Source organism: Nerophis lumbriciformis, linkage group LG30 (genome assembly GCF_033978685.3).
Source record: "Nerophis lumbriciformis linkage group LG30, RoL_Nlum_v2.1, whole genome shotgun sequence".
Taxonomy (NCBI): domain Eukaryota; kingdom Metazoa; phylum Chordata; class Actinopteri; order Syngnathiformes; family Syngnathidae; genus Nerophis; species Nerophis lumbriciformis.
This window is the reverse complement of record NC_084577.2, coordinates 19179409-19192586: the sequence shown is the minus strand read 5'-3', so window position 1 is coordinate 19192586 and position 13178 is coordinate 19179409. Positions and strand designations below refer to the sequence as shown.

Below are 13178 nucleotides of genomic sequence, written 5' to 3'. Positions count from 1 at the left end.
CTGCATCATCGATCTAGTGATATTGCGAAATGCCAGCTCTGTTTGACGGTACAAAGATTCTACCACCATGTCCGTCTTTTTCACGTTCAAACGATCGCAAAACCTTTGATAGATTTTCTAGTTCTTGTCTTCTTTGGGCCCTTTGCTCTCTTTCCCCTCTTCTTTGAGCCGACCCCTTCAGCACTCACACACCATCCGCAGCGTGACCTACATCGCTCTGGTGTGCGCTCTTACGGAACAGCCTTGCTGACTTTTTATTAGTTAAACCCATTGAACGAATCATCGAAGCAACAAAATATAAAATTGTTTAGCGGCCCAACCCCACTTTTTTCCAGCACTGTCAGGGCAAGAATGAGGAATGGCCGCCGGTGAGATCATTTCTATGTGTCATTACAAAAAAAAACATACACAGTAGATCAGGGGTGTCAAACTCAAATACAGAGTGGGCCAAAATGTAAAACTGAACAAAGCCGCGGGCCAAGGTTGAACAAATTAACCTTTTAATAGGGACCCAAACAAGTTTTGCATTAAATATTGAACAAGCAAGGCTTATATAACTTTATAGTGACATGCAAAATCCAGTTTCAAATAATAATAATAAAAAATATCAATGGTATATCAAATAACATTTAAATGAAAATTGAATGCCTCTTTTCTGTTTGCAGCCTTCTGAGGTAAATATCAACATTAACTTTTTCCACAGGCTAATAATAAATTTGACAATAAAACAACAATAATGAATGAATCAAACATTCAAGCCTTGAAGTAGCAAGAGAAAGTGCATGAATAAAACGTTAATTATTGCTCAGTTTACTACACGGATTAAATAAAAAATTGAATGCCTCTTTTCTATTTGCAGCCTTCTGAGGTAAATATCAACATTAACTTGGTGGGCGGGGGCGGGGTTTGGTGGTAGCGGGGGGGTGTATATTGTGGCGTCCCGGAAGAGTTAGTGCTGCAAGGGGTTCTGGGTATTTGTTCTGTTGTGTTTATGTTGTGTTTCGGTGCGGATGTTCTCCCGAAACGTGTTTGTCATTCTTGTTTGGTGTGGGTTCACAGTGTGGCGCATATTTGTTAAAGTGTTAAAGTTGTTTATACGGCCACCCTCAGTGTGACCTGTATGGCTGTTGATCAAGTATGCTTGCATTCACTTATGTGTGTGTAAAAGCTGCATGTAATATGTGACTAGGCCGGCACGCTGTTTGTATGGAGGAAAAGCTGACGTGACGACAGGTTGTAGAGGACGTTGAAGGCAGTGCCTTTAAGGCACGCCCCCAATAATGTTGACCGGTCAGAAATTCAGGAGAATAGTTGCCCCGGGAGATTTTCGGGAGGGGCAAGTATGAGTAGTATAATACCGGCGGGCCAGCTCTAATGTTAATTTGATATCGCCTCAAGGGCCAAATGAAATTTGGCCCGCGGGCCAGAGTTTGACACCCATGCAGTAGATGATAATCTCCTTTACCACCACTTATATCTCAATTGTAAGAAAGTCTAGAAGCAGACTTAGGAGGCAGGTGGGAATAAATGATAGGTTGACACCAGGGTCACTGCAGCTTATCCACACGTCCTTTACTCGATGCTCGGCTCTTCCTTCATTTTCGCCCCCACTTAATCGTCACTCCCAGTGCGCGCGTGGGCTCGTCTTTATTTATTTAGCAGACAGTCCCTCACATTAATGCAAAGGGGTGACGCGCGCGGAAGCTCATCTGCAACCACCCAGCTCAGACATGATAACACACTGGCTTATGTGCTGACAAGTGAAAGTAGACAAACAAACAGACCACAAACTGCTGCAGCCTGAGCACAACAAAGCACCCTTCAATGCATGGAAGTAAAGAGTAAATACAAAACACGTCACGGGCGTTAATTGAAGGTTACAGCAGCTACAGATGTCCTAGAAAGACTAGTAGGGGCTTAATAAACAATAATAATTCACCCAAAAGGCATGGAAGTCCGGACCATAGGGCGCACCGGATTATAAGGCGTACTGCCGATGAGCGGGTCTAGTCGGGTCTATTTCCATACAAAAGGCGCACCGGATTATAGGGTGCATTAAAGGGATCATATTTTTTTTTTTTTTTTAATTCTAAATGTAAAACACTTCCTTGTGGTCTACATAACATGTAATGGTGGTTCTTTGGTCAAAATGTTTCATAGATTATGTTTTACACATCATCTTCAAGCCGCTTTGACAGTCGCTTCCGGACACGTTGTAGATTGTCACTGAAGGCATCAAAACTATTACACCTGTGAAGTGAAAACCCTTTCAGGTTGAAGCTCATTGAGAGAATGCCAAGCGTGTGCAAAACAGAAATCAGCGCAACTAATAAAAGTCTCAATCAATCCAAACTTTTGGCCTGTACTGTATGTATATATATATATATATATAACTAATATATATATACATATATATATATATATATATATATATATATATTAGAGATGCGCGGTTTGCGGACACAACCGCGGAGTCCGCGGATAAACCGCGGGTCGGGCGGGTAAAAATAGATTTTAAATAGATGCGGGCGGTTGGCGGTTGAACCAATTCGGAAATATATATACATAGTTAAATGTTGTTACCCACATACGAAAAACGAGCAGCACTCTTTGAAACAGTCAATAATTCATCAGGCACCGCGTCCCAGCAACAAGTGGCGCAAGTGAGCGCTCCTTCAGCGGAGCAGGGCGCATTTTAGAGGCCAGGCGCTCTCGCATGAATCCTGGCACTGTAGATGCCATTTTATTCCTGCATAGTGCTAACAAAAAAAAAAGTAAGTAGACATACGGTTGGATATGTTAAACGAATTAGTCTACGTTACCTATAGGCTATACCAAATAAGACCATGTCTAACCTATATTGAGTTCGGTCAGCTAAATAATTTTGATGGTTACGTGTTGTTTGGGCGCACTACAATGCAAAGGAATTAAGGCAATTGCGTTGTTTATTGTGTTTTTTTTTCTATTCGAGATATACTACTACCGTATTTTCCGCACTATAAGGCGCACCTAAAAACCACAATTTTTCTCAAAAGCTGACAGTGCGCCTAATAACCCGGTGCGCTTTATTACGATTCATTTTCATAAAGTTTCGGTCTCGCAACTTCGGTAAACAGCCGCCATCTTTTTTCCCGGTAGAACAGGAAGCGCTTCTTCTTCTACGCAAGCAACCGCCAAGGAAAGCACCCGCCCCCATAGAACAGGAAGCGCTTCACCCGCCCCCATAGAACAGGAAGCGCTTCACCCGCCCCCGGAAGAAGAAGAAAAAACGCGCGGATATCACCGTACGTTTCATTTCCTGTTTACATCTGTAAAGACCACAAAATGGCTCCTACTACGCGACAAGGATCCGGATCATAAAAAGACGCAATCTCTCCATCCGCACACGGATTACTACCGTATTTCACAGCAACTGATATTCCTGTGAACTGCACTGTGGAACGGGAGCACGTACGGTGAATATTCGCACCACAGGGAATGAGGAGTCATCCTTCACTGTGGTTCTAGCTTGCCATGCTAACTTCCACCCATCCAAAAGAGACCTTTCCAGCCGGCGTCATCATAAAAGCTAACTCGAAGGGATGGATGGATGAAGAAAAGATGAGCGAGTGGTTAAGGGAAGTTTACGCGAAGAGGCCGGGTGGCTTTTTTCACACAGCTCCGAAGGCGAACACACCTTCACTAAGACGGGCAGATAGCGCCGGTCGACATACGCCAACATCTGCCAGTGGATCGTAAATGCCTGGGCAGATAGTTTCGGTCACAACTGTGGTCCGAGCTTTCCGGAAGGCAGGATTCACAGAACTGCTGCACAACAACAGCGACACTGACTCCCGATGACTTCTACGAGACGGAACCGGCCATTTTTGGATCCCACGCTTGCGCAACTTTTCAATTCGGACACCGAAGACGAAGAATTCGAAGGATTTACGAATGAAGAATAACTTCAGAAGGTGAGCGCTATGTTTATTTTGTGTGTTGTGACATTAACGTTCGAGCAACATTATGTTGCTATTTATTGCTCTACACCATTTTGAATTTTACTATGTTTGTGATTGCACATTTGCGTACATTTTGGGACAGAGTTGTTAGAACGCTGGTTTTCAATATATTATTAAAGTTTGACTGAACTATCTGACTGTTTTTTTGACATTCACTTTAGCGCAGCGTTTTTTTGACATTCACTTTAGCGCAGCGTAGGCGCGGCTTTTAGTCCGGGGCGGCTTATTGGTGGACAAAATTATGAAATATGTAATTCATAGAAGGTGCGGCTAATAATCCGGTGCGCCTTATAGTGCGGAAAATACGGTATATGTGAATAATTATTTGACCTCGCTTTCAAGTGAAGCGCATCTCCGATTGGCGACAATGTAAGGCTATTTAGCCGGCTTTGTTTGTCGCGATCGTCTATTTTCATTATAATTCAAGTTTGATGATAAAGTGCACTCAGATGGGTTTGATTTCCCCCCTTCGGCTATTTGCCTTGGCCAATAAGTTGCAGGTAATTTATTATTATTATTTATTAAATTTATTTTTGTTTAAATAGAGATGACATACATATGTTATTGTATAATTTAAGTTTGTGCGCGTGATTGGCTTATGAGGCACATTTTTTATTTATTTTTTTATTTCAACTTAAAAACGTATGAGCCTATGCCTACAACATAGGCTATGTGTTTATCTTTATTTTCCTGCCTGTCGTTGACAATGGAGATTGTCTGATATTTTGTCATGGCTGCAGATCAATCAATTAAGGTTCATCTTTGTCGCAAAATTGTTCACTGCTTCACTGTGCACTCCGCCCTCGTCCCTATTTGAGCATTATAACGTTAACAAGTTAATATTCATTGAAATAAATAAAAAAAAATTTTACCTAACGAAAATATAGGCCTAGTCTTTCTAAAACATTTTTTTAACTTCTTAAAAGCCTCGTTCGGCTTGCTGCAACTGCGCACACAAAGTGTGAGGAACGCACTATCTGAGGGCATTGGCAACAATAGTCAACACTTTCTTAATGGAAATGACAATAATATTATAATAATGATAAATAATATTATCACGCATTAATATCTCTTAGCCACGAATGCGTGGCCAAGAGATGCGTGGCACGCATTGAATGTCTCTGCTTCATTGGATCAGTCACCTTTCTTTAACAGGCAAAAGCTTTATAACCTCACTAATGCCTTGCATCGTCTATATTAGATATATAACAACGGGCGGGTGCGGTTTTGATAAAATGTTGATTCGGGTGGATGGCGGATGGCGGATGGTTGACGACTTTTGTGATGCGGTTGCGGATGAAATAATTGCCTATCCGCGTATCTCTAATTATATATATATATATATATATATATATATATATATATATATATATATATATATATGTATTAATAAGGTTATCCAAAAAATAGTGCTCGATACCGTAGTAGAGCGCAATATATGTATGTGTGGGAAAAAAATCACATGACTATTTCATCTCTACAGGCCTGTTTCATGAGGGGGGGTACCCTCAATCATCAGGATTGAGGGTACCCCCCCTCATGAAACAGGCCTGTAGAGATGAAATAGTCTTGTGATTTTTTTCCCCACACATACATACATACATATATATATATATATATATATATATATATATATATATATATATAGTAGTTTTAAAATGTTAAATTTTACTTTTAGTGTTGACAGCATTTATTTGTGTTTACTTTTGTCAATTGGATGTCTATAAAAACCCTATAAACAAATGTGGAAAAAAAACAAAAACAAAGAAAAGGTCACTAAAAGTATTTGGACACTTGAAAAATCCTCAAAAAATGACATTGTTCATTAAGCAGCAACAATTGAAAATAGAGCAAAACGATATACTGTATTTTCCGAACCATAGGGATTATAAATCGCACTGCCGATGAATGGTCTATATTCATACAAACAATCAATACTTAATAGGGCCTCTTTATTATTATCTATGTTACTTTTGCAGTACACATACAATCAGTGATAAGATTGATGGCTGTCTACAGCTTGCTGTTTTAACCGGACACAAGTTTAATAGCGCCATTATTATCGCTTTGAACGATATCATTACATATGTTATTTTACGACCGAAGCGGTTGAGTCCCGGTGATCCATTGTTGCTAATGACACATCTGTTAGCCTCTCAGGCTCCACACCACCTGCTGGTAGTTCATCAAGATAAACAGCAGTCTGATTGTCCTTCAGTGCGGTCCGTCTTTAATCAAATGCATGATTATTTCACTTTTCATTCCGCACAGCATGCTGGCAACACCCGCAGAGAGCTGCACGGCAGCAGTAAACATGTACGCCAGACATGTCCGGCGACTTTAATAACGCTTCTCCCTACAATCAATTAATACACCAGGAAAGAAATTAAACGTGCGTTTATATCCGCTTGTCAGAGTCAACAGCGGGGTGGTGTTGGAAATGATTAGGCGTCGGCGAGTTTGTTGGTTCAGTAGCCGTGTGACACTGCAGATAAGAGCGCCTATGTGTGCGCACACACAAACACACACACACACACACACGTGTTGACATAAATACACTCTAAACACACAGAATAAAAGCTTCAAGCTGAAACGTTCGTGTCCAACACGGTTTCACCAACAACTGAGATCGGTAGGTTGTGAGTTCAAACCCCGGCCGAGTCATACCAAAGACTATAAAAATGGGACCCATTACCTCCCTGCTTGGCACTGTCGGAGGCAGATATTTTCATATATCCGTATTTAAGTGTTACTTCTTTATTTTTATAATCATATTACAAAACAGCTAGTGTTTTTCTTCCAATTGTGGTCTTTTGGTTGTCTGCAAATACTGTGTGCTAACCTTGAATATGGAATGTAAGGAGGAGAGATAATCCTTCTCCTTATCTCTTCTTGTGTCCAGCTGCGGAGGACAATGGGCATGTGTTTGGGCTGGAAAGACAAGACAGCGAGGGTGGGAGGGAGAGAGACTTTATAGAATAGAAGGTTTCCATATTTTAGATCAGACCATCTTAGCTGCGCGATTGAATGTTCTATGCTGGACTGGTCTCATTATATTTACCAAGCTTTGCAAATATATTACAAAATACCTATTCTGTCTCTGGTGGTTCTTCTACTCAGCTTTAAGTGTCGTAAAGAGCTTGGGAGCGACCAGAATCTTGAATTCCCTGGGAGGAACAACTGGTCCAAAACGCAACAATTTGGGGGCTTCGTCCGGTGCGACACGCTGAGAATTGGACACCTCTTGCACTCTTCTGGACAGACTCAATTGTTGGCCAAACATAAACAAGGTAAGCAGAGCCTTTTTCTAAAATCTGCTTGGCACTCAGCATCAAGGGTTGGAATTGGGGGTTAAATCACCAAAAAATTATTCCCGGGCGTGGCCACCGCTGCTGCTCACTGCTCCCCTCACCCCCCAGGGTGTGATCAAGGGTGATGGGTCAAATGCAGAGAATAATTTCGCCACACCTAGTGTGTGCGTGACAATCATGGGTAATTTAACTTTTTTTTTACTTTAACAACAACACGATATGTTCACAAACTCACTCAATTGTGAAATTCGAAAAAAGGCTTTTATTTTTTTTGCGGTCATTTAAATATGCAAGTTATAAAAAAAAAAAATGACATCATAAATGTTTATATAAAATACAAATATTGCAGGGAAATGTCAATATATACCATATTTTACGGACTATAAGGCGCACTTAAATTATTTTTTTATCTCAAAACTCAACAGTGCACCTTATAACCCGGTGCGCCTAATGTAAGGAATAAGTTTGGTTGACCTTACCCACTTCGAAGCTATTTTATTTGGTACATGGTGTAATGATAAGTGTGAGCGGTAGATGGCAGTCAAACATAAGAGATACGTGTAGACTGCACCGTTTGATGTGCTTCAACATACAACATACATTTAATGTAATTTAATTTAACTGTCAGCAGTATTTGATGTAAAATAAATAAAGTATGTTTAAAAAAACAAAACACAAAAAATTCAGTTAAATAAATTCAGTGTAAAAAAAAAATCAGTACATACAGTAAATTAAGTTTAATTAAATTACATTGAAATAAAATACATTTTATTCAATTTAATTTAATTGTCAGCGAAATTTGATGTAAACAAAACATGATGCAAAAAATGTAGTTACATAAATTCAGTGTAAAAAAAAAAAAAAAAAATCAGTACAGAAGTGTTTGTTGATTCAAACTCAGGATCCACTTCTGGTAAATCAAGTTTGATTAAATTAAATTAAATCCAATTTTATTAAATTAAATTAAATTTAATGTAATTTAATTGTCAGCGGAATTTGATGAATTTGATGTAAACATACGAGTATTATTATGGTTTGTGTATAAGGTAAGACATTATCTGGCGTTTTGTTTCGCGATATTATGCAAAACCAACTTTTCTTACCTTCTGATCTGTATAAGTCCTAAAAATTTGCGTACGTCCGCCACTGTAGTCCGTGGCGATTCTGCAGTCGATAAGCTTCTTCTTTTTCTCTATCTTGTTATTGTGGGACATTCATCCTCCGCTGTTGCCATTTCTAATAAAAAGTAGTATAGTTCTTACTTATATCTGTCAATAAACTCGCCATGGAAGCGCTAAAAACTACCGGTATCGTGGGTTTACATTATTCACCCAAGGAACTTTAGTTATTAGAGAGTTCCGCGAGTCGGACAGTTTTTCACTGGACACATTTCGAGTGTTGTTGCACTAGTGAGCCACGAATGAGGAGATACTGCTCTGTTGTTGATTGAAGTAAAGTCTCAATGTCATTAAAACAGTTAGCGCCATCTTTTGACACTTCTTCCACTTCAAACACCTAATTAAGTGTATTAAAAAGCTGGTTTCAACCAAATCCATTCAATAAGTTGTTTTTGTAAACATACCAAGTGTGTGTATGGGGCGGCGATGTCGGGCTTAGGGTGAGATGGGGGGCCCTTTAGGGGTCTTGTGTAAGGGGGCCCATAATTCGGTGCTACGCCCCTGTCCATTGATATACAGTGGAAACTTGGGTAGGTTGACTACATTTAAAAATTAATTAATGAAGTAGTTAAAATCTCTAGCTTTTTGTGACGTCATGTACAAAAACCCTCTGTAGCAATACAGCAAAAAATACAATTACATTCTTTTTCAGGGAGTTTGCAACCGTAACGCCAACGTAATCACAGACCACTACAGACTGAAATCTATCGATCGCACACTTCACATTAGTCAAAGACATTACACAAATCCATAATAATAAAACATGAACCTCACCTTTCCTTTCATTATTGACTTGTTTACATATTATTTCATTGGCGAACACGGCGAGTGGAAGTAAAGATCCACCCTGGAAGTGATTAAGTGGACACGGTTTGACATCACAGAGAAAGCAGTCAATTACCAGCCTTTTGAAAATTGAATAACCTTTAAATTCGATCGCAAATATGATGGAATATTATGACTTCAAAGAAAATAGAGAGGGCCCAACAACAGTTGTATCAATCATTTATCATTTTAATTAATTCTAACAATTATGCTAAACCTATGTAACCTACAAAACCCAAAACCAGTGAAGTTGACATGTTGAGTAAATCGTAAATAAAAACAGAATACAATGATTTGCAAATATTTTTCAACTTATATTCAATTGAATAGACTGCAAAGACAAGATATTTAACGTTCAAACTGGAAACCTTGTTTTTTTTTTGCAAATATTAGCTCATTTGGAATTTGATGTCTGCAACATGTTTCAAAAAAAGCTGGCACAAGTGGCAAAAAAAACTGAGAAAGTTGAGGAATGCTCATCAAACACTTATTTGGAACATCCCACAGGTGAACAGGCTAATTAGGGAACAGGTGGGTGCCATGATTGGGTATAAAAGCAGCTTCCATGAAATGCTCAGTCATTCACAAACAAGGATGAGGCGAGGGTCACCACTTTGTGAACAAATGCGTGAGACAATTGTCCAACAGTTTAAGAACAACATTTACCAAGGAGCTATTGCAAGGAATTCAGGGATTTCACCATCTACGGTCCGTAATATCATCAAAAGGTTCAGAGAATCTGGAGAAATCACTGCACGTAAGCGATGATATTACGGACCTTCGATCCCTCAGGCGGTACTGCATCAAAAAGCGATATCAGTGTGTAAAGGATATCACCACATGGGCTCAGGAACACTTCAGAAAACTACTGTCAGTAACTACAGTTGGTCACTACATCTGTAAGTGCAAGTTAAAACTCTACTATGCAAAAGCGAAAGCCACCTATCAACAACACCCAGAAACCCAAGCTCATCTACAAACCCTGTTTCCATATGAGTTGAGAAATTGTGTTAGATGTAAATATAAACGGAATACAATGAATTGCAAATCATTTTCAACCCATATTTAGTTGAATATGCTACAAAGACAACATATTTGATGTTCAAACTGATAAACTTTATTTTTTGGCAAATAATCATTAACTTTAGAATTTGATGCCAGCAACACGTGACAAAGAAGTTGGGAAAGGTGGCAATAAATACTGATAAAGTTGAGGAATGCTCATCAAACACTTATTTGGAACATCCCACAGGTGAACAGGCAAATTGGGAACAGGTGGGTGCCATGATTGGGTATAAAAGCAGCTTCCATGAAATGCTCAGTCATTCACAAACAAGGATGGGGTGAGGGTCACCACTTTGTCAACAAATGCGTGAGCAAATTGTTGAACAGTTTAAGAAAAACCTCTCAACCAGCTATTGCAAGGAATTTAGGGATTTCACCATCTGCGGTCCGTAATATCTTCAAAGGGTTCAGAGAATCTGGAGAAATCACTGCACGTAATCAGCTAAGCCCGTGACCTTCGATCCCTCAGGCTGTTCTGCATCAACAAGCGACATCAGTGTGTAAAGGATATCACCACATGGGCTCAGGAACACTTCAGAAACCCACTGTCAGTAACTACAGTTGGTCGCTACATCTGTAAGTGCAAGTCAAAACGCTCCTATGGAAGGCGAAAACCGTTTATCAACAACACCCAGAAACGCCGTCGGCTTCGCTGGGCCTGAGCTCATCTAAGATGGACTGATACAAAGTGGAAAAGTGTTCTGTGGTCTGAGGAGTCCACATTTCAAATAGTTTTTGGAGACTGTGGACGTCGTGTTTTCCGGAACAAAGAGGAAAAGAACCATCCGGATTGTTATAGGCGCAAAGTTGAAAAGCCAGCATCTGTGATGGTATGGGGGTGTATTAGTGCCCAAGACATGGGTAACTTACACATCTGTGAAGGCGCCATTAATGCTGAAAGGTACATACAGGTTTTGGAGCAACATATGTTGCCATCCAAGCAACGTTATCATGAACGCCCCTGCTTATTTCAGCAAGACAATGCCAAGCCACGTGTTGCAACAGCGTGTCTTCATAGTAAAAGAGTGCGGGTACTAGACTGGCCTGCCTGTAGTCCAGACCTGTCTCCCACTGAAAATGTGTGACGCAATATGAAGCCTAAAATACGACAACGGAGACGCCGGACTGTTGAAAAACTTAAGCTATACATCAAGCAAGAACGGGAAAGAATTCCACCTGAAAAGCTTCAAAAATTGGTCTCCTCAGTGACCAAAGGTTTACGGAGTGTTGTTAAAAGGAAAGGCCATGTAACACAGTGGTAAAAATACCCCTGTGCCAACTTTTTTGCAATGTGTTGCTGACATTAAATTCTAAGTTAATAATTATTAGCAAAAAAAAATTTAATTTCTCAGTTTGAACATTAAATATCTTGTCTTTGCAGTCTATTCAATTGAATATAAGTTGAAAAGGATTTGCAAATCATTGTATTCTGTTTTTATTTACGAATTACACAACGTGCCAACTTCACTGGTTTGGGGTTTTGTATTCAAAACACTAAAAACGCGTCAAGCTGACTCATTGCATAAGAACACTGCATTTATTGCTCCAATGCACAACTAACAAGTCACTTACTCGTGTGCCGCACTTCCCGCGATGCCAGGATACATAATCAGCAGCTGCGTGACATGATCCACTGAAGTAATCCATACAACACAGTCAACAACTGTCAGAACAGGTCGAGAACACGGTCACAGGAAAAGTTTCACTCCAGCAAACCCACACGGCACACAGGTGTTCTCATTCTGCTAACAAGCCAGAGACCACGCCCACGTACGCTTATCAAAGGTGTCTACATTAAAAAAAACAGGAAACCACGCCCACATTGGCACACGTACAGGTGCCCTTGCTCATGAACCCAACACTCGCTCATATCAGGAAGAAAACACAGCATATCTAATATGTACAAAGGCATCAACACTGTACACAAACTGTACACTTAAGTGAATTATTACTTGTATCTACCTCCTTTGTTTGCACATTTGGCAGAGCTTGTCAACAGCTTCTTGCTATATTAAAAATACTTTTTTTTTTTTTAGATATATGTATACTAGTGTCTGTTCTAGTTTTTATTTTTATTTATTTGTGTTATCTTTTAATTTTAATTTTTTAATTGTATTATTTTTTTTAATACACTGTAGCACTTTGAGGTTGCTTTTTATAAATACAATATATTATTATTATTATTATTATTATTATTATTATTATTATTATTATTACACACATTCTTAATACAAAATATAATGTTTCTTACTGAGGGCAAGAAAAATTGTTGACAAGAAAAATTATATAATTATGTGTTACCATTAATCGGTTGGGATTTGAACCCCTTTCCTCCATGACCTACTAATGTGTATGAGCAGTTCTCAGTGAGACTGTATGGCCAAATTAAAGACAGAGGGGAAAAAAACATTGTTATCTTACCTTTTGTTCTATAGATCAGTGTTTGTTAACCATAAGACCGGCGCCCATTGTTGGACTGAGAGCAAAACCCACAGGGCTGCAAAAAATATCTGTTTCTCAGCTGCGGTCAGTATATGCCACAGCGGTACGCACTTGTGATACATCTAAGTTACATTTAAACCAGTGTGGGTGGCACTGGGAGCAGGTGGGTAAAGTGTCTTACCCAAGGACACAACGGCAGTGACTAGGATGGCGGAAGCGGGGATCGAACCTGGAACCCTCAAGTTCCTGGCACGGCCACTCTACCAACCGGGCTTTGTCCACCACCACTATGTCTGGTTGGGTAGCCAGAAGCTACCCAACCAGTCTGGAAGCTGAAGTCCCACAGAACCTTGGCC

The 13178-nt window shown here is 39.7% G+C and overlaps 1 protein-coding gene across 3 annotated transcripts in view; it reads right to left on the bottom strand.

Moving 5' to 3' along the window:
* Positions 1–13178, bottom strand: part of pde2a (phosphodiesterase 2A) — a 509748-nt gene that overhangs the window by 396422 nt on the left and 100148 nt on the right. Inside the window, exon 1 of one of the 3 annotated variants that reach the window (XM_061925766.1) lies at positions 11953–12407. The exons of the other annotated variants lie outside the window; for them this stretch is intronic. Coding sequence (XP_061781750.1) covers positions 11953–11987 — 35 coding nt within the window. The 5' untranslated portion in view covers positions 11988–12407. Of the gene's footprint in view, positions 1–11952; positions 12408–13178 lie in introns of those variants that run through there. 3 annotated transcript variants of the gene reach the window in all.